This window comes from Eublepharis macularius, chromosome 2 (genome assembly GCF_028583425.1).
Source record: "Eublepharis macularius isolate TG4126 chromosome 2, MPM_Emac_v1.0, whole genome shotgun sequence".
In the NCBI taxonomy this organism is placed as follows: domain Eukaryota; kingdom Metazoa; phylum Chordata; class Lepidosauria; order Squamata; family Eublepharidae; genus Eublepharis; species Eublepharis macularius.
The window spans coordinates 204,005,401-204,026,875 of record NC_072791.1 but is presented as its reverse complement, the minus strand read 5'-3'; the positions used below and the strand labels follow the sequence as shown (position 1 = coordinate 204,026,875).

The window sequence follows — 21,475 nt, the reverse complement described above, 5'->3', positions numbered from 1 at the left end:
AAACCTCCAAAATTCTGGAAGTATCAAATTTTTTTCTCCCAGAATTTTGGGAGTGTTTTGGATTCCTGGTGCTAGAAGCCAAAAAGGGGTGAGGTGCCAACTGACAGCTGATCAGGCAGATCTGGCCTCTCTAGGCCTCTCCCTAAAGAGGCCAGGTCTACTGCCTGCATTATTTCCTATAGATGGTAGATCTATTTTGGTAGATCATTTATAATGCTCATAGGAAATAATGGCTTAGAGGCCAGGTCTATCTGACCAGCTGTGAGTCAGATTCTCCAGCCCCTTTAAATTTTAAATGGTTGTTATTTTCTGACCTCCAATCCCATAGAAAACAATAGCTCTTTAAAATTTAAAGAGAGGGAGATGCTGTCAAACAGCTATTTGGAAGACCAGCTTCCCCTTCCTCTCTGTTCCCACTACTTCTGGTGGGAGAGATGGAAGGGGCAATTGCTAAAATCATCATGAATTTCTGATACCTGGGGAAAAAAACTGAAAAAAATCCTGAAACAGTAAAGAGAGGCCCATCAGTCCAGGATAATAAAAAGCATGCTCTCCGAAATTCAGATTCAAAATTAATCTGGAATTTTTTTTATATGCACATCCAAAGTAATTACTATTCCAAACATCTATACTTCAAGGAGTGCCATCAGATTTCGTTTTATTGTATATGGCCATTGGCCTTCAAGGAGTGCCATCAATAATTATGCAAAAATTCCCAGAATTATAATTTATCTACATCCAAACTTCTCCCAGTTGATTAAAAATTCTACATTTGTATGTCAGCTGTATTTGGAAAACTGAGTATCAAATATCATGTGGGTTACATAAAGTAAGGTAAAACATCTTTTTAGCATAGAAGAATATTCTGCTGAACAACAGCAATAAAAAATGAGATCAGTAATTGACATGGCCAATGTAACATAATGGCTCTTTGCTCCAGCATGGTCAGCCAGTCCCGTCTATGGAAGTAGCCATGGCATTTCATCCTAATCTACGGTATCCATCCTAGTTAGTCATGTGCTTGTTTCTCTGGTCCACATACAACTGGATTTGGAAACCTTTTAATCCACTTAAACCCACAAAGATCTGCAGGCTAAGTGACTGACATTATCAAATGACTACTTTAACCAATAGCTGAACTCCAGCTTCAAATTACACATTGAGCTTCAAACCATAAATTGGCATGTGGCAAAAATTGTATGAAATAGTCCAAAGACTGTAACCCACAAAGCCAGTTAACACTTAACAGTCATGCGCTTGAACTTAATTCAATTTAGTCAAATGGATTTGAATGTAAACTGAATTAGACTGGTTAAATTGATTCTGGAATAAGACAGAAAGAGCAATTGTTTTATTGTTTTATCCCTTAATGTTGTGTTATCCCCTAATGTGATACTACTACTTACTTCTTGTTGGCATGTACTAGGGTCCTACATGGGATATATAAAGTCTTACAATGATTTCTTATACTCTTGTTTTGTGAGTACGCTCTTTTAAATAAAGTGCTGTCTTTAAAGTGCCTGAGGTTCTCAAGAAACCCACGCCTGAGAAAAAGGTCCCTGTGCCAGTGGTCAAGAAAAAAGAGGCCCCTCCAGCTAAAGGTACAGCATCACTGCATTGGCATTGTCTTTTCAGTTTTTCAAAGGAATCTGTTTCTTAGTTCAAGAATGACATTTGAGAAGAAAGGGGGATTGTTATAGAAATGTTTTTAGCTCTGTCTCTTGTTGCCATTCTGTTTTAATGTGCTTTGAGTGGCTGGATGGCCTCAAAAATCTCAAAACCTATCTTTAAAGTGCCCGAGGTACCAAAGAAACCTGTCCCAGAGGAAAAGATCCCGGTGCCCAAACGAAAAGAAGCTCCGCCAGCTAAAGGTAAAACATTCTAGGATTTACCTTGTTCATACAAATTTGGCATTCCTTGTTCCCTCTTTGGTTGCTACATGTAATGTTTCAAAAAAGATGTTTTCTTTGTAAAAAGTTTACTCTGTGTTTGTGTTCTTGAGGTCTGTGTCACACTTCTGTGTTTTGTCGAAACAAAATTACATTCTTAGAGTATCATATATTTAAATTTAAGTGCCTGAAATTCCCAAGAAAGCTGCCCCTGAAGAGAAAATGCCTGTTCCAGTACCTAAGAAAGTGGAAGCTCCTCCCGCTAAAGGTACATTACTTTATAATATATACAGACAATTTGAACTTTGTTTACTTAGTCATCATTGTGAGCTACTGTCCTGATATATTTGCCTGTATCCTACCATTCCACTAAGCAAAGTTGGAAGCCTTCCTCCATCATAATTGGCTGTTTGTACGATTGGAGAGCCACTTAAGTTGGAGGAAGGCTCCATAGACTGTGGGAACTTCTTCCAACCTAAAGTAGGATACAACAATAAAAACCTATGTATTTCAGTCTGTATAAGTTCCTCAACTAAAAATGATTCAGATACATCCCTTTCATGCAATTCTGGTTTTGATACTATTTTTGTTTAATTTTAATACTGAAAAGGGTGTAAAAATTTTTAAAATAATGTACAAATTAATGTTTTTAAAGTGCCAGCAGTGCCAAAAAAAGCTGTGCCAGAAGAGAAAATTCCTATTTCGGTTCCTAAAAAACCAGAGCCTCCTACACCAAAAAGTACCTGAAGCATTAACTGGAAAATATATGTAGATTTTACGTACATGCCTAAGTGTTTTTTACCCATGCATCCATATAAAATATTAGCAAAGTACTATAAAGTATAATATTAACCATACTAAAGCCAACAAGCTTCTAGATTCACAACCATAATCCCCTGTGCATCGATGGTTTTTATGTTTGTCTTCTGCTACATGTCTTCTTTCTGTTTCTGGTATATCCATGCATAGTCAATTTCTTAATATCTTTAAAGTGCCCGAGGTACCCAAGAAAGTTGTGTCCGAAGCAAAAGTGCCTCTTGCTGTGCCTAAAAAGCCAGAACCACCAGCAGCTAAAGGTAGATTAATTTATCTTCATGCTCTCACATGCTTGCTTACATAATCTTAAATGTGGTATGTGTTACATGTCAGATATTATTGTTGTTCCTCAATTGTCAATTTCTTCTATTATTGTTTTGTTGTTATGACAATACATCATAAATTTTCTTCAAATTGCATCTTTGAAGTGCTGAAAATACCAACGGAGCCTGTCACAGAGGAAGAAGCACCTGTTTATATACCAGAAGAAAAAGAAGCAATACCTGCAAAAGGTACATCAATCCTTCCTTAGCTTTATCAAAGATCTCTTTTAAATTCATGGTATAGTATCATCTTCATTCTTTGCATTCTGCTTCATAAGCAGGGCTTTTTTTCAGCGGGAATGCAGTGGAACGGAGTTCCGGAACCTCTTGAAAATGGTCACATGGCTGGTGGCCTCACCCCCTGATCTCCAGACAGAGGGGAGTTTAGATTGCCCTCTGTCTGGAGATCAGGGGGCGGGGCCACCAGCCATGTGACCATTTTCTCCGAGGGCAACCCACTGAGTTCCACCACCTCTTTTCCCAGAAAAAAAGCCCTGTTCATAAGTATCATGGAGTCTAATCTTATGAGTGTTTATCCTGAAATGGATCTCACTGAACTCAGTGGGGCTTACTCCCTAATAAGTGTGTATAAGATTACAGGTTCAATTTTCATTTTGTACCGTTTCTTCTTTTAAATATTCTTGGTTTTGTTTCATGGTTCTTTTTTCCTTTGTGTTTTGAAAATAAATATTTCTTTAAAGGCAAGTATGTTTTTAAGTTCCAGAAGAGAACACTATCTAAGTAAATCCAGAGGAGTTAGCCGTGTTAGTCTGTAGTAGCAAAAATCGAAAAGAGTCCAGTAGCACCTTTAAGACTAACCAACTTTACTCTAGCATAAGCTTTCGAGAATCACAGTTACCTTCGTCAGAAGAAGAGAACTGTGATCCTCGAAAGCTTATGCTACAGTAAAGTTAGTCTTAAAGGTGCTACTGGACTCTTTTCTATTTTTGCTATCTAAGTAAAGACATCTGCAATTGTTGTATTGTAAGGTTTATAAACAAAACTATGGCTAATAGCCAGATAATTGTTACACTAGTTCTGTGGACCAAAGAGGACATTAAACTTAATTGTATTAAACAGCAGTTCCATATGTTGCCAGGCAAACTGCTTTAAAAACTGAGTGGCGTTTCAAAAACTGTTTGTAACATGGCATTGAAGGGTTGCTGTTCAAAGAAAAGAAGTCAAAAATTCCACTAGTGCAAACTTCTTCAATAAAGCACAAGAAGCCTTTTGAGTCCTGGCCTGTTTTGTTTGTTTTTTCTGTTTGTGTATGCTTGTGTTTGATGTAACTTATGTTTTCTCTTTATTTCTGAAACTGATTATCAACACACAAATTTTAACCTGAAAAAAATATGTTTAAAGTCCCAGAAGTGCCAAAGAAAGTTGCCCCAGAAAAGAAAATCCCTGCAGCTGTTCCCAAAAAAGTGGAGCCTCCTCCTACAAAAGGTATATACGTTCATTCATATATAAAAGAATTATTATATCAGCATTTCATTATCTTTTTCTGCAATGGGTTTCTGCCAATAAGTGGCCAGACTTAATTCTATACACTTCTTGCCACTGAACTCAATGGCATTAGAATAACTATGTACAGGAAGTATTTCAGAATTGTGTGGCTTGAAATTGTATTCTTATGTCAGTTCTGTCTGTTTGCAAGGTATAAAAACATATGGCTTTCTTGTTCTTAATGTGAAATATTGTCTGCTGAGCTCTTGAATTACTAGGATTCCTCTTTCTTAACTAGTTCAGCTAATTTCTTGCTTATACTATACATGTTACTGTCCCTATGCTTCATGTTTGATAACACTGTAGCTTAAAAAACATACTCTTACAATACTGTAATGTCTTTAAAGTACCGGAGGTTCCTAAACCTGTCCCAGAAGAGAAAGTGCCTGTTGCCAAAAAAGTGCCACCTCCTCCTTCAAAAGGTAGTCGAATATTGTATAAAGAAAAATTCATTTGTATATTAATACACTTTTGTGTCATTCAATTATATACTAAATAATTCTAATCATTTGTTAAAATCTTTGTGCAGTTTTCTCTGTCTGTGTGTGGTATCTTGAAAACAAGTTATTAAAATTATGTATTGTCTTTAAAGTGCCCGAAATTCCTAAACCTGTCCCTGAAGAGAAAGTGCCTGTTGCGAAAAAAGTGCCATCTCCTCCTGCCAAAGGTACAATAAGATGCAATAAGTATTCATTATTACATTCACAGTAATTTATAGTCTTCAATAAACATTGTGATGTCTTACATGTTGTGTGTGGTGTGATAAAAACACATTCTTACAATACTATAATTGTCTTTAAAGTGCCTGAAATTCCTAAACCTGTCCCTGAAGAGAAAGTGCCTGTTCCTAAAAAAGTGCCAGCTCCTCCAGCAAAAGGTATAATATATAAGATGGTGTAGAGAAACATTTTAACATTAATAATCATTTCCATTCCTCAATGAGGCATTAAGGAATTCAGATAAATAGGACAAAGCTTTCTGTTGTCTTACATATTTGTGTGTGCATAAAAAACCTCATTCTTACAACACTCTGTCTTTAAAGTGCCTGAAGTTCCTAAACCTGTCCCAGAAGAGAAAGTGCCTGTTCCCAAAAAGGTGCCTGCTCCTCCAGCAAAAGGTACATCCTTATATATAATACATGGAAATATTCATTCTTAACCTTTATATGCTTCAATTAAATGTTAAATAAATGTTTTGTGATGTCTTCTTTTTTCTGATGTCATCCTATCTTCTGTGTTTGTGTGTGGTGGCTTGAAATCAAATTCTTAAAATTGTATAATATCTTTAAAGTGCCCGAAGTTCCTAAACCTGTCCCAGAAGAGAAAGTGCCTGTTCCCAAAAAAGTGCCTGTTCCACCAGCCAAAGGTACATCCTTATATATAATACATGGAAATATTCATTCTTAACATTTATATTCTTCAATTAAGAGTTAAATAAATGGTTTGTGATTTCTTCTTTTTTCTGATGTCATTCTGTCTTCTATGTTTGTGTGTGGTGGCTTGAAATCAAATTCTTAAAATCGTATAATATCTTTAAAGTGCCCGAAGTTCCTAAACCTGTCCCAGAAGAGAAAGTGCCTGTTTCCAAAAAGGTGCCTGCTCCACCAGCCAAAGGTACATCCTTATATATAATACATGGAAATATTCATTCTTAACATTTATATTCTTCAATTAAGAGTTAAATAAATGGTTTGTGATGTCTTCTTTTTTCTGATGTCATCCTGTCTTCTATGTTTGTGTGTGGTGGCTTGAAATCAAATTCTTAAAATCATGTAATATCTTTAAAGTGCCCGAAGTTCCGAAACCTGTCCCAGAAGAGAAAGTGCCTGTTCCCAAAAAGGTGCCTGCTCCACCAGCCAAAGGTACATCCTTATATATAATACATGGAAATATTCATTCTTAACATTTATATTCTTCAATTAAGAGTTAAATAAATGGTTTGTGATGTCTTCTTTTTTCTGATGTCATCCTGTCTTCTATGTTTGTGTGTGGTGGCTTGAAATCAAATTCTTAAAATCATGTAATATCTTTAAAGTGCCCGAAGTTCCGAAACCTGTCCCAGAAGAGAAAGTGCCTGTTCTCAAAAAAGTGCCAGCTCCACCAGCCAAAGGTAGATTCATATATGTAATACATGCAAACATCCATCATTACGTTAACAAGTGTGTTATGTGATTCTGTTACACATGATCTCAATGGCTTAAACATCTGTGGTGTCGTGTATGTTCCTGTGTAGTTTGTGATCTTATATTTTTGACTGATGTTATTATAAGAAACAATGCTAAAGTGGTGCCATATCTTTAAAGTACCTGAGGTGCCCAAGAAAGTTGTCCCAGAAAAGAAGGTACCCGCTGCTCCTCCTAAAAAAGTGGAAGCCCCACCTATAAAAGGTACATCTATTCTTATCTGGTAAAATTTGAACTGGATGTAATATTTTCGTATTACTAGATTTTGTGTTTTGTCATACATAGTCTGTGAATAAATGTAATTTATCTTGTTGTGTTTTGTTGTTGTTTCATGAACCCATTATGTAGTTTTTTTCAATTCTCATAGAGTGGATTCTATGTATGTTTCTGTGGAAGTGAATACCACTGTTTTCAGCAAGACTTACTCGCCAATAAGTGTGCATAGGATTTCAGTCTGAGATGCATAGTGTTGCCAACCTCCAGGTGGGACCTGGAGATGTCCCAGAATTACAACTGATCTCCAGACAACAGAGATCGGTTCCCCCAGAGAAAATGGCTGCTTTGAAGGGTGAATTCTATGGCATTATGCTCTACTGAGATCCCTCCCTTGCCCAAAGCTTCCTAGAGTTGGCAACCCTATATCTCAGATATTTAAGAGAAAGTCCCATGAGAAAAAGTACCTACTACTAAACCAAAGGAAATTAATCCTCTTAAAGATAGTTCTGTGTCCCTCTCGTAAAGATTTTTTTTCTTCTTCATTTTTTCTAACCTCTTACTGCTAATGATGATAGTTATACTAATATTTCATAAAAAGATACTTGAGGGTAAGTGAAGTTTTGTTGTATGCTTTTATGTGGCAGCAACATTCCTTGAAATAATTAAAAGTTAATAATCTCATTAAAGTGCCTGCGGTACATAAGAAACCCATCCCAGAAGAAAAGGTCATTATTCCTGCTCCCACTGTTGAAAAACACATATATGAAGAATATGAGCGGTATGAGACATATGAGAAGATTGAAGAGTTTGTGCAAGTACAGGAGGCTGAAGAACCTGAAGAATATGAGGAAGTCCCAGAACCTGAACAATATGAAGAAGTCCCAGAACCTGAAGTTGAACTTTATGAGGAGGCACCAGAGCCTGAAGAACTTGAACAATATGAAGAAACTCCAGAACCAGAAGAAGAACTTGAACAATATGAAGAAACTCCAGAACCAGAAGTTGAGCAGTATGAGGAAACTCGGGAACGAGAAGAAGTTGAATATTATGAAGAGGTTCGAGAGCATAAGGAGATTGAAGTATATGAAGAGGTGTATGAAGTTCCAACAGCAATAGGTATATTAACTCTTTATTTGTATGCTGTCATTTGCCCTAATGTTGATCTCTTCCTTTAATGTCAAAATCTTGTTTTTCTGATGTTCATTACTTCTGCACTTACAAGAATCCACTCTGGGGAACTCTTTTCCCTTAGATTAGTCCAACCTGGGCATTGTTGCTGAGGAGTTTTAAAAAATCATTTGTGATTACAGCTGTGTACAAATAGTATCCTAATGCTAAAACACTACACCTTAGTTACTTTATGTGATCTTTTGGAAATCAGCATGTCCAAATAAGTCAGCAGTTAGAGCTATTTTATATAATAAACATCTAACCCTTGATCAGACATAGATAGGAAAGTGCATTGATAATGATTGTCCAGCCAACATACAGAGTGAAACACACACTTTAAAAAGAGCTATGACAGCACTTTTTAAATTACTGAAAAATTCATCTTTGTAGAAATATATATATGAACATAGGAATGCAAACTTGTCTCATCCAGTCCTCAGTGGTGATCACTCCCCCCCTCCATTTTTTTATCTTCTGATTTTACTCATTGGGTTTGTTTGCAAGTAACCAAAAACTCCTTAATAAAATGTTTTTCAAGTGCCTGAGGTGCCTAAGAGAGCTGTTCCTGAAGAAAAAGTGCCCAGTGCTGTACCTAAAAAAGAAGCTCCACCGGCCAAAGGTACACACACAACTGAACACATTCCTTTATGTACTCTGAATGCCCAAATTTCCTTTGATGTGTTTTATCAGTTTCCATTAGCCAAAAAGATCACAGGGAGGATACTAAAATAGTATTTATTTTAATCATTAAGTACTGCTTGAAGATACAAACTATCTTCAAGCAGCCCAAGAGCTTCCTGCAGGAGCAGAAGGCCCTTTGCTTGCTCAGCTAGGGGGGTGCCCCAGACTCTAAGGCTGTCTCCTTTCACTCTGAGAGCCAAGCTACAAGTGACTCCTTACACAGGTTGGACACTTGTCAGCTTACCTCAAATTTTGATGGGAAATGTAGACGTCCTGGTTTTACAGCTTGGCTCTCCATTACAGCTACAAGACCAAGATGCCTACATTTCCCATCAAAACTTGAGGGAAGCTGACAAGTGTCCAACCTGTGTCAGGCGTCACTTGTAGCTTGGCTCTCAGCTCCCTTCACTACATCTCATGCTAATCCAGAGGGTTTCCAGATTTTTAGGAATACCAGGGGTGCAGGCAGCTGCAGCAGGAAAAAAAGGGCCCATTGCATAGGAGAAAACTCTGCTCACAGTTTTCTGGATCCAAGCCAGTATTTCAGAAATGTTCCTCATATTAGTTCAGTTAAGTTATTGTAAGTTTTCACTGGTGAAGGCAAAATAGAGTTCAGAAAATATGAAGACCAATTGAAGATGCTTCTATATATTAAATTATTCTTTTAGAAAAAAAACTGAGGAGAGTATGAGAGGAAGAAAACAACTGGATTTTGTATTCAGGTCCAGATTTACACATTTTATTGTGCTTGGTGGCATGTTTGCCCGGGTATGTATATGTGGATTGTCATATTAGCCTGGAAGTCACAGTGAGGTGACCAACTGGAATCATCTGTATTCCGTGGAAGTGTTTTTAATCTGTATTGCCTAAGATGGGTAGGGTTGTTTTTCATTTTTGTGATGTTGTGTGCGACTTGTGTGTTTTGTTGTGTTTTGTTCATAATTCAAAGAATGAAAAGTTCTTTAAAAAGAAATCAATGTTTTTAAAGTACCTGCAGTGCACAAGAAACCAGTTCCAGAAGAAAAAGTACCTATTGCTGTTCCTAAAAAAGAAGTGACTCCTCCACCTAAAGGTACCTTTGCTCTTCACTTTCTTTACAAACCAATAAACTCTTCCATTTCATCTTCCATTTACATTTTGCATAAATATGTTGTGCATTTGTATTCATTGGTTGTCTGTTTGAATGTCTTCACTGTATGTGACTTTGCTTTTTGTTTTCCTCTTTCATAATTTGTTAATTAACATTCTTCCAAGATTACTAAATAAATTAATCATTAAAAATAAAATACTCTATCTTTAAAGTGCCTGAAGTGCCTAAGAAACCTGTCCCTGAAGATAAAGTGCCAAAGGCTGTTCCAAAAAGAAAGGAGCCTTCACCACCTAAAGGTAGAGTCGATACTAAAGTAAAAGATTTATTCAAATTCTCATATTTTCATGTCTTCAACATTTATACTAATGCCCTACAAGAGTAGTTTGTAAAAGTACACACTGTGTTATGGTGTGTCTTTCTTCGAAGAACTCTGAGAGCCTTCTGTCTTTAAAGTGCCTCTCACTCCCACGAACCTAATCTTTAAAGTTCTTGAAGTTCATGAGAGAATTGTTTTGAAACAAAATTTCCACATATTATTCTCAGAACAAAGAAAGCTCCATCTGTTGAAGGTATATCAGTTTTAAATTTAATTTACAAAATTAAATTTAAAAAATCACCTTCATTTATTAAAATTGCACTTAATATCATGAAACTATCAATTAGACGCTGACCAGGTGTCTAATTGGTGGTGGTATTTAATCTCTCTGAGTTGGGTATAAAGCACTCATCAGCGGAGTAAACCTGGCCGAACAAGAATTGCTTGCTTCTCCCATCTTGTGGCTGTACTCTGAGCCCCTCAAAATTCTGCTCCTGGAGGCCACTTGGCTCTCAAGAACAGCATGGGTGTCAAATTTTAAAAAATCACCCTTCCCTCCTCCATCAATGGAAATGCTAAGATTTGAGTGCATAAGTACCTTAAAGAACAAAAAGATTTCCGGAGACAGTCTCACTTCATCAGATACCTTTGTCAAGTTCATCAGAGAACCTGACTCTCAAAAGCTTATTCCCTGAAGATCTTGTTGGTCTTTAAGGTGCCACTGGACTTGAATCTTGCTATTCTACTACAGACCTACAAGGCTACCCACCATCTTAACTGAATTGCTGTTCCTCTGGCATAACAGTGTGCTGTTGGCAGAATGGCGCCTTTGAATTCAACACTCTGTCAGCCAATCTATCACGTTTTCTTTGTTTTGTTAATCATAAGTTTATAATTTAAACTATTTGTCCAACGAAGGCATTGTAGTAGAGATGACCATTTGAATGCCTACCTTGTGGACGTTTTGGCCTGTCGAACGTGAAAAGTCTGGTGAATATAGGCATAAAAGTTCTAGGTTCTTAGCAAGCCAAGGTTTCTCTGTGTCTGCTATGGTGGCAGAAGAAAAGAATCATTGTGTGAGCTATTATCCATTTCATTTTAGTGCTAAAGAAAACAACTCAACGTGTTAATAGTGAGGAATGGATTATAAATGTGTTGTATTTCTTTTAGTGTCTCTTCCATTCCAGCATTATTGTCACTGTATGTTGTCTTTCTAACCTACATTTTGCAAAGCCATTTGACATTTCTGAATTATACTAATATCTTTAAAGTGCTTGAATTGGAAGAGGAAGCTCTCCCAGAAGAAAAGGCACCTGTGGGTATTCCTAAAAAACAGGAAATTCCACCAGCGAAAGGTATATCCTCTCTTCCACAAATATCCAACCTTTTCTTTTCTTGTATGATTGTTGAGTCTGTTAGTTGTCCTTACCCCTTTCCTTTTTGTCTTCTATATGTTACATTTGTACATATTCTCAAAAAGATACTAATATCTTTAAAGTGACTCCACTGGCAAAGAGACCTGTGCCAGAAAAGAAGAAACCCACGCCAGCCCCCAAAGAAGCAGCGCCACTTATTGAAGGTAATAACAGAACTGGAATGAAATGGGATGTATCTTCCCTTTATTTACACTCCCTAATCTCATTTAAAGTTGAGTGAGGAAAACCAAGAGGCAAATTGATTGCAATTTCATGCAAATACGGACATTAATCTAATGAGATGAGGTGCAAGTTGGTACTGATAATGTAGAGTTGCTCAAATAAATCTCAATATCTCAATTTCAATCACCATCTATAACCAAAAATCTCTTCTAATATCCTGTTCACAGTATGATGCCCATATGAATCAGTAGAGTTCTCTCAGTGCCATTTTTAAGGAGGAAAGTTTTAAGAATATCTTATCAGTTTTGATCTGGCATTCCAAGTTTCTCCAAAGGCAGAGTGAATACAGAAGAAAAGGCAAACTATAAAGCTGTTTTGTTTCATCACTGTACTTTTAGCGTGGGAGAAACAATGTGTAGAACTTTTCTGGAATTTTGTACTGTGTGTTCTATTGCAGTCCTTTGTTTATGTGTTGTTTGTATTAACCGTTTATTTAAAGTAACCTGTGTTTCTAAAAAAAGACTAATATCTTTAAAGCACCCAAGGCTCAAGAGATGCCACATGAAATAACTCCTTTATGGACTTCTAAAGAACGGGAAACTCCAGCAGCTAAAGGTATATCAGCTTTTCAGTGAAAGTGATTATTAATAGCATCAAGTAAGCCACTGTTACAGCTCCTTATCACAGTTTTTCTGTTATTTCATGCACTAGTTTCATAAATAATTTTCTTTTGTCTGTCTTCTTTGTGTTTCACATTTTTAAATTTTCTAAAACAAACTAATATCTTTAAAGTGCCTGTGAGACCAAAGAAAGTCATCTCTGATGAACCAGTATCATTTCCAGTTTCTAAGAAAGAAGCGACATCAGTTGAAGGTACATGCACCTTTAATTACAGATCTCATCTTCTAACCTCTTTGGGAGTGTTATCTATGTTCTGTGTTATAGAGCCCGAGCTTCCATGTGTATTACTGTATTTAAGGTAGCTTACATTGCATCCTATGAGCCCCGTGGCACAGAGTGGTAAGCGGCAGTACTGCAGCCCAAGCTCTGCTCATGACCTGAGTTCGATCCTGGCAGAAGCCGGGTTCAGGTAGCTGGCTCAAGGCTGACTCAGCCTTCCATCCTTCCAAGGTCAGTAAAATGAGTACCCAGGTTCCTGGGGGTAAAGTGTAGATGACTGGGGAAGGCAAACCACCCCGTTTTCTGCCAAGAAAACGTTATGATGCGATGTCCCCCTATGGGTCAGTAATGACTCGGTGCTTGCACAGGAGACTACCTTTGCCTTTACATTGCATCCTAAGCAGAGTTACATCCTTCTAAGCCCATTAATTTAAATGGGGGTATAACTATGTTTAGGACTGCATTATTAATGTATTTATATCTCAATCACATTATTCATAGGATATACATTGAATATAAGCTATAGATCTTCAAAAATGGCAATAAATAAATCACACACAAAGAAAAACATCATTTAAATTTAAAAGATGTATTCTCTGTTCTCCAGGTATTGCCTAATAAAAATCTTTGTCATGAAGATTTATGACAAGACAGTGAAAGAAATAATAGGTGGTAACCAGGAAAAAAATTACTGGATAATACAGTAACTCTACGAGCCAGAGTACTTAGATTTTAGCTGGGTCTAAATATTTACAATGATGCAATCTGTTACTAGCTGGTTTGCCTAGCAAGTTAAAGTATCTAGCTCTGGCTTTATTAGTAGAGCTTGTTTTGTAAAAGGATACTATTTACTTAGTATGCTATAACCTTTCTTACTACTTTTGAAAGGAAGTAGCCTTTTTTCCATCTCCAAGACAAATTGACCAGTACTGAGGCTGATGCTTATTTTGTTCTTAAAATTGGACACACATGTATGCCATACCTTTTATATAAGATTGAGCAGACCCAGGTTTAGACAACACTGATCTGCCACCATCACATCATGTTTTAACCTGAGCCTCCAAATAGAGAAATGTATAAGTCTGTTAATCTTGAAAATCGATTGATTCTGAGGATGCATAAGAAGTAGTAACGGGTTTATTAAATAAGAATGGCCTCTCTGTATGTTTGTAGTCTTTGGTTGTTTTTTTGTCCTAAGATTTTGTAAGTATAGTTTTGTATGTCTAAAAAAAAAAACTAATATCTTTAAAGTGGCAGAAGCCTATGAAGACGTTCTTCTAGAAGAGATTGACGAAATAGCTGTCATTCCTGAGAAACATGAGATTCTACATACCAAAGGTACATTGTATTGTCAAGGAATGTATAAGGCAACAAAGTGAGGAAAATGAGAATTCTCCGTTACTTAATTCTTGTTCAAATTGATGCTTTTCTTCACACTTCATATTTTATAAATTCTTACAAGAAATTAATTTTGTTTAGTTTCTGAGGTGCCGAGAAAAGGAATAACAGAGGAGAAGATAGCCATTACAAAAGTTAAAAAATCAGAGCTGGTTTCTAAAACCTCAGAACCTACTACTGTTCCTAAAATAACACAACCTCAAGCGCCAAAAGACAGATGTGCTCCTAAGCCCTCCAAATCAGAACTTATTTCTGTACCAAAACCTGTAGAGCCTGAAACTGCAGAAAAGAAGGTAGCCATTGCCAAACCCTACAAAAAAGGACCCACGGTGTGGGCTGAAACAACAGAGCTTGAAGTACCAGAAGAGAAGATGGCTGTCGCTAAATCCAGAAGAGGTATTGTAGTAGCTGAACTAGCAGAGGCTCAAGGGCCTGAAGAGGTAGCTGTAGCTAAACCCCATAAAGGTTCTATTGCAGTGCCTGAAACCGCAGAAGCTCATATACTAGAAAAGGAGGTGGCCATTGCCAAACTGAAAAAACTAGAATCTTTCATGGTGCCTGAAACAGCTGAGCCCAAAATGTCTGAAGAGAAGATCGTTGTAACTAAACCCAAAAGGAGAGCGATTGCAGTTTCTGAAAGAGCAGAGGTCCTGGTGTCTGAAGAAAAGGTAGCTGTAACTAAACCCAGAAAAGGAGGTATTGCAGTGCTTGAAGCAGAAGAGACACAAATGTTAGAAGAGGAGACGGTTGTTTCTAAACCCCCCAAACCAGAACCTATTGTGGTGCCTAAAACAACAGAGCCGGAAGTGTCCGAAGAGAAGATCGTTGTGGCTAAGCCCCAAAGAAGAGCAATTGCAATTTCTGAAAGAGCAGAGGCTGTGGTATCAGAAGAGAAGGTAGCTGTAGCTAAGCCCCAAAAAGGAGGCCTTGAAGTGCTTGAGACAGCAGAGATTCAAATGCTTGAAGAGGAGATAGTCCTTGCCAAACCCAAAAAACGAGAATCTATGGTGGAGCCTGAGGCAACAGAGCCTGAAGTGTCTGAAGAGAAGAGAGTTGTAGCTAAATCCAAAAGGAGAGCTATTGCCGTTTCTGAAAAAGCAGAGTCTCAGGAGCCAGAGGAGAAAGTAGCTGTAGCTAAACCCTCCAAACTAGGACCTTTGAGGAGGGCTGAAATGGTAGAACCTGAATTGCCAGATGAGAAGATGATTACTACTACACCCAAAAAAACAAAACCAGTTCCAGTGCTTACGACAGCAGAACCTGAACTGCCAGAGGAGAAAGTATCTCTTGCTAAACCCAAAAAACTAGAGCCTAAAGCACTAAAGGCTGAAGTTCTGGAAGAGAAGGCATTTGAAACAGAATCTAAAAAAACGGTAACTACAGTGGTTCCTGAAACAGTGGAAGCTCAAGAGGCAGAAAAGAAGGTGGTGGTTGCTAAACCTAGAAAACAAGAACCTTATGCTGCGCTTGAAACACTAGAGCCCCTGCCATCACAAGGTAGATGTCGTCTAGCGAAAGAAAGCGTTAATGTCTTAATAAGTGTGTGTCTTGTGCTGGGAACAAAAGCCGTCTTTGTATAGCAGTTGCTGTTATATTTGTTCATCTTGTAATTTGTAAATATGAGTGAGTCAAAATCATCTTTAGCATCCAGTCATGTCCCACTTTGTCTCTGTCTTTTTGATTTTATTTTACTTCTAACTTCTTCAATTCTGACCATTAATATATACTACCTAATATTTTTAAGTGTCTGACATACCTGAGAAGCTTGTCCTAGAAAAGTAAGTAATTCTTCCCATGCCTAAAAAACAATATAGAAGTTCTGCCAGGTATTGAAACAAGAAAACAAAAAAAAAAGTATGTTTGTTGATAAACAAGTAACTGTCTTTTTAAAAATTTTCCATGTTACCTACCACAGAAATGTATGATCTGCAACTTTTTTCATATCTAGATGCAGATATGTATTTCCCTTTATCAAGAAACTTAACTTACAGTGGCATCCTAAGTAGATTTACATCCTTCTCGGCCCCTTGAAATCAGTGATCTTAGTCAATGGACTCCACTTAGGATGGTACTGTTCATGTATTTAAAAACACAAGTTCAAATATCAGCATTAAATAGAAAAAGTCGAGTATTTAATTCAATATTTATAATAAAAATCACATCTGTCAAGAAGCCCATGACGTTCTTATAAAATTAATATTATTATAGCAATTTTGAAGTATTTAGTTCAGCCTTTCTCTCTGCCAATAACAGGGAAGTACAAAAGCTCCATTGAAAAAAATGACATGTAAATTGAGGAACTACTGTGGGCAGATTCGATCTGAAAGTTCTTAAGACAATTATTTTGGAAACTTGAAAATAAATAACATTACGGCACTCATTCATTCCTCAGCCCTAGATGCACTAAGGAAGTACCTATGCAATGTGTTGTGGGGAAGGGGCACTTCTTGCTTTCTACTGAATACTCATCTATGCAGTTTTACTGTCAATAATATCATGAATGTCCTTGTGTCATTTTCTGTTTGTTCAGTAGTACATCTTGTCGTCTGTTTTTTAATTCTTCATACTGTGTTGTGAAACTTTTAACGTTCTTCAAAGTAAAATATACTAATATCTTTAAAGTTCCTGAGGTACCCAAGAAGACTGTGACAGAAGAGAAAGTAACCATTGCAGTGCCTAAAAAGCCAGAACTACCACCTGCTAAAGGTATACCTCAGCTTTGGTGCCATTCTGAAGAGAAAAAAAATGTGTAATCGTGATGGCTTTCCCCCTCTTGACAACTCTGTGGTCTTTTTCTAAAAAAACATCTTTCCTTCCTTAACTGAAAATATCAAAATAGGTACAAGCCACATTCCAAAGAATTAAGCACATTTTATCCCCATTTTATTTTAGTGGGACTTTGCACATACATGTGCACTGGATCGTGTGATTGTAGTATACCACTAGCCTTTGCAATATTCCTCTAAAGGTGCCTCTTGATTCTTAAGACTTTAACCTCCATTTTAAAAATGTGAAGTGTTAACAGAAAGTAATACTGTTTCTTTAAAGTGCCTGAGGTGCCCAAGAAACCTGTCCCAGAAGAGAAGAAGCCAGCTGTTGTACCAGAAGCACCCCCAGCTAAAGGTATTTCACATTACAGATGAAACAGGGGTGGGTGAGAAATGCAGCAGAATCATAATACTGACCATTTTGTTCATGTAAATTTATTTTACCATTTTTATCTTCTAAATTATCATCTCCAAGCCTTGTATTTGATTATCTTCAGTAGACTTTCTTTTGTATCAAGGATACTTGCATATAAAAAGATAGGCAAGTTATCCTTTACGCAAATGTTAGAATGTATACAACCTGGGCTTTTTTTCAGGGGGAATGCGGGGGAACGGAGTTCTGGCACCTCTTGAAAATACTCGGCAATAGTGCTTGAAAATAATAGGATTTCAAAGAATCCCGTATGTTTCTTCCTCATTTCCCTCTTGAGAGTTCTGCCACCTCTTTTCCCAGAAAAAAACCTCTGTATACAACCTTATGCTAATTTTCTTAGAAGCATATCATCGTCATATACCTTTATTGGCATAACAGCAACCACAGATTGGAAAGGTATCTGAACCATATCATAAAAATTCCAAATGAACAAATCCATACAGACTACTAATTAAAATTACCTTTAAGAACTTCCGCAAGAAATTTGGCAACTGCTTCAGTGATTTCAGGAACCAAATCATTTAAAAGAAACTGACACTTGAAGTTGTTACTCAGATGACGTTTAGAATGTAATAAGTTAGAAAGTAGACATTCCCGGGCAGACTCATAAAAAGGGCAATCTAAAATTAAACGGTCAATTGTGTCTAAGGAATTGAGACCACATAAACGTAAGTGCTCTTGCCGCTAGAATCATATCCCATTGAGTTCAGTGGGCATTGAAAGCGAATGGCTTGGGTCCACTGGAGGTTTCTGTGGTTAAAAGGGATTTCCATATGTAGGATTTTTCTGCCCTCCACTTTTCAATACCGCTACAAATACCTCCTCCCCTGAAATGCTGCTTTAGTGTATCTAAAATTATAACCTTAAATATAAAAATACGTGCCTTGATGAAACTATCTTACTTCGGATTGCAGCCTGAGTTAAGTTATATATTGTGCTGTCCCTCCCATCTCTTTTGTTTCTTAGACATTGTGTGCACCCTTACTTTTATGGCAAAGGGTAACCAAAAACAATACTCTTTCTTTCATAGTGCCTGAGGTACCAAAGAAACCTGTCCCAGAAGAGAAAGTTGCTGTGCCTAAAAAGCCAGAAGCACCACCAGCTAAAAGTACGTACATTTTATAAAAATCAACCAATAGGAGGCGCTCTTATCGTTCTTCGTTGTGTTCTTTAACATAGGCTGATTCCGCACACCTTGGATAATGCACTTTCAATGCACTTTATCAATCGTTTGAGGTGGATTTTTTGTTCTGCACACAAAAAAATCCATTCCAAATGATCTATAAAGAGGATTGGAAGTGCATTATCCAACGTGTGCGGAATCATCCATACTTTTAATTTCTTTCAGACACAGGTAGCAGGGGCACACAAAAAGTTGAATCTCAAAGATGATGTCTGCTAATGGAAGGGGAAGATGATTTTTACTGATTTCCCCCTCTCACTGCAGACCATTTATAAAGCCCTCATACCTCCCTTCCCCAGAAGAAGCATTCCAGGGAAATCATTGTAGAAGGGGGAGTCAGGGTCATTCTATCCCATTAATGAAAGTGTCTTCCATTTGGAGAAATATAATAGCAGCAGTAAATATTATTGGTAAAATGTGTCCTGTAAATTCAGTTTGCATACTTGATGTTAGATGATGTCTATCTGTTCTGTGCTCATTAACCTATGCTGAGATTTTTTAGTACTTGGAATATAAAGCACTAACATAAGCTAATATTTTTAAGTACCTGAAGTACCAAAGAAACCTGTTCCAGAAGAAAAGGTTCCAGTTGCTGTGCCGAAGAAGCCAGAACCTCCACCTGCTAAAGGTATGAGTTATTTTAAGAAATGTACAGTGCAATCCTATGCAGAGTTACTACAGTCTTAGCCTGTTGATTTCAATGGACTTCAACCAGAGTAACTCCACATAGGATTGATCAGAAAGTCTCTGTGTTAAGTTATACTACGTATTTTAAAAGCAAAATCTGTCAGTATTAATGTATTGTACGTCCTCAGAATTTGCATATATTTGTGAGAAAATAACATTCTTGAACAATTGACAAGTAGCTATACTTCGTATTGTTTTGGCAACTACTTTGTAGAACTACATTGTAAAAAGATATTAATATTTTTAAGTGCCTGAAGTCCCAAAGAAAGTTGTTCCAGAAAAGAAAATTCCAGCCGAAGTGCCTAAGAAACCAGAGGCTCCACCAGCTAAAGGTACATATTGATATTATAAGGAAACAGTTTGTCTTGCACTTGAATTGGTATTTAATACTTCATTCTAGGGGGAGGGATGAAGAGGTACAGACTTATGTTTGATTAGCTCCTCAATCAAGGACAGGAGATCTCATCACGGAAGAAGGGAAAGGAATGTGTTAAGTGGGGATGACTCTGCGAGACCTTTGTTGCACTGGCCACCTATGGGGCTGGGGGGACTGCAAATCCAATCACCTCTTAATCACTCCACATTCCTGTGCGGCATTCCATGCATGCCAGGTTCTCCCGGGCGGGACTCAGCAACTGTTGGGAGGTCCTTTGGTGGCAATACAGCTGCCATTTTAAATCCAGAGGCCTGGCGATGTTTAATATCACAAGCAGCCATATTAAAAATGGCTATTAAAATGGCCGAGGACGGGTCGACCATTTACAATGCCTCTAGCCATAATAATTCGATGTGACATAACGAGGTGGATCATATTATTATGTAATATTATTATTATTGTACACTCAAACCGTTTCATGCTTTTGCTGGTCCTATCCAGAAGGATAAACTAATCCGAAGGGAAAGTTTAGTTTTGTGTTCTTTGTATTTTATAAACATTCTTGAAACGTACGCTATTAAAAGAAACCTCTGTCTTTCAAGTTCCTGAGGTGCCCAAGAAAGTGGTCCCTGAAGAAGTAGTGAAAGTTCCCGAGCCCCCAAAGCCAGCGCCTCCACCTCCTAAAGGTACTTGTCGCAACTGAGAAAACGATAAAGAATTTTTGGGTTGTTATGTAACAGTATTACCCATCCAAGCCTCCAGTCACAGAACACAGAATTTCCTCGCATTCCTCTGTTCTTGCAGCCCCTTCTGACCATTCCCAGGTCTGCAGAGCCTACTTGGAGGAAAAGCTGTGTGGATCAGGGCCCAGGGGCTGGGGCTGAAATCATTCCTCCTCCTACTTCTATAAGTGTAGCTCTGTTGAGGGAAGTAGCCATTTCATCCCTTTGTAACCTGTTGCTTTGGCCCCCTCTATCCTGTGGCTGTTCCTGCAACCCTGGGAATTATCATTCCAGGAGAAATTCAGGAAAGGAAAGGAATGCAGGATAACTCCGTTTGTGTTCTGTGCACAGGTCCTAAGATACAAGCCAACATTAACTACTTTCCTAACTGGATATTGATGAATGCATATTTAACAGCATCTTTTCCTTTTGACACAACTACATTTACTATGTGTAGTGTCAAGTGAGCAGCTGTTTTAGTCTGTAGTGTGTCCTCCTGTAGCACTTTAAAGACTAACAAAATTTTCCAGGATATGAGCTTTTGTGAGTCAAAGCTTGCTTTGTCAGATACAAATAGGAATGAAGACCCAATAGTGGGGTCAGAAGTTGGTGGGGAGTGTTACAAAAAGGACTGGTTGGATTCAGAGTGCAGAGATGCAGTGCAAAATGTAGCCTGATTAGCGTGGGATGTAAACATAGTGGTGGGAAATACAGAAAATTAGCATCTGTGATTAGATAAGGATCTTATGTCCTTATTCAGCCTGCGGGAGGAGGGGTTCATATTGTCCTGAACTTGTTGATGAATTCAGTAGTGGAAAATCATCTCAATGTAGTCACATGCAATGTAGATTCTGTATATGCGGAAGAATGAGGGAGTACACTTTATGATTCATATGCATGTCAGTCTATTTCTTTCCCCCCCACCATCCTGATTTTGTTGTTGTTTTTGCTTGACATACATCTTTAAAACCTTAAAATTAAAATAATTTACTATCTTTGAAGTTCCTGAGGTAAAGAAGATTACTCCAGAAGAAAAAGTGCCTGTGATTAAAAAGCCTGAACCTCCAGCACCTAAAGGTATATGTTAATATACTTGAAATTGTGTATGTTATTGTCTCCCATGTTTACTTCTTCCAAATTCTCCTCATCCTGATATATCTATGTACTGTTTCAATCACCTGTCCTGTGAATAGGCCAATTCTTACTAAGCATCAGTTGAGT

General features: G+C 37.6%; 1 protein-coding gene across 1 annotated transcript in view; it reads left to right on the top strand.

Moving 5' to 3' along the window:
- Positions 1-21,475, top strand: part of TTN (titin) — a 330,572-nt gene that overhangs the window by 159,489 nt on the left and 149,608 nt on the right. The window contains exons 135-167 of the mRNA XM_054971277.1: positions 1,518-1,601; positions 1,794-1,871; positions 2,074-2,157; positions 2,545-2,628; positions 2,882-2,965; positions 3,134-3,217; positions 4,391-4,474; positions 4,882-4,956; positions 5,127-5,201; positions 5,337-5,411; positions 5,577-5,651; positions 5,825-5,899; positions 6,073-6,147; positions 6,321-6,395; positions 6,569-6,643; positions 6,837-6,920; positions 7,620-8,048; positions 8,641-8,721; positions 9,772-9,855; positions 10,086-10,169; positions 11,461-11,544; positions 11,688-11,768; positions 12,325-12,402; positions 12,580-12,660; positions 13,939-14,025; positions 14,167-15,582; positions 16,708-16,791; positions 17,134-17,208; positions 18,317-18,394; positions 19,014-19,097; positions 19,405-19,488; positions 20,135-20,218; positions 21,257-21,331. Coding sequence (XP_054827252.1) covers positions 1,518-1,601; positions 1,794-1,871; positions 2,074-2,157; positions 2,545-2,628; positions 2,882-2,965; positions 3,134-3,217; positions 4,391-4,474; positions 4,882-4,956; positions 5,127-5,201; positions 5,337-5,411; positions 5,577-5,651; positions 5,825-5,899; positions 6,073-6,147; positions 6,321-6,395; positions 6,569-6,643; positions 6,837-6,920; positions 7,620-8,048; positions 8,641-8,721; positions 9,772-9,855; positions 10,086-10,169; positions 11,461-11,544; positions 11,688-11,768; positions 12,325-12,402; positions 12,580-12,660; positions 13,939-14,025; positions 14,167-15,582; positions 16,708-16,791; positions 17,134-17,208; positions 18,317-18,394; positions 19,014-19,097; positions 19,405-19,488; positions 20,135-20,218; positions 21,257-21,331 — 4,335 coding nt within the window. The remainder of the gene's footprint in view (positions 1-1,517; positions 1,602-1,793; positions 1,872-2,073; positions 2,158-2,544; positions 2,629-2,881; positions 2,966-3,133; positions 3,218-4,390; positions 4,475-4,881; positions 4,957-5,126; positions 5,202-5,336; positions 5,412-5,576; positions 5,652-5,824; positions 5,900-6,072; positions 6,148-6,320; positions 6,396-6,568; positions 6,644-6,836; positions 6,921-7,619; positions 8,049-8,640; positions 8,722-9,771; positions 9,856-10,085; positions 10,170-11,460; positions 11,545-11,687; positions 11,769-12,324; positions 12,403-12,579; positions 12,661-13,938; positions 14,026-14,166; positions 15,583-16,707; positions 16,792-17,133; positions 17,209-18,316; positions 18,395-19,013; positions 19,098-19,404; positions 19,489-20,134; positions 20,219-21,256; positions 21,332-21,475) is intronic.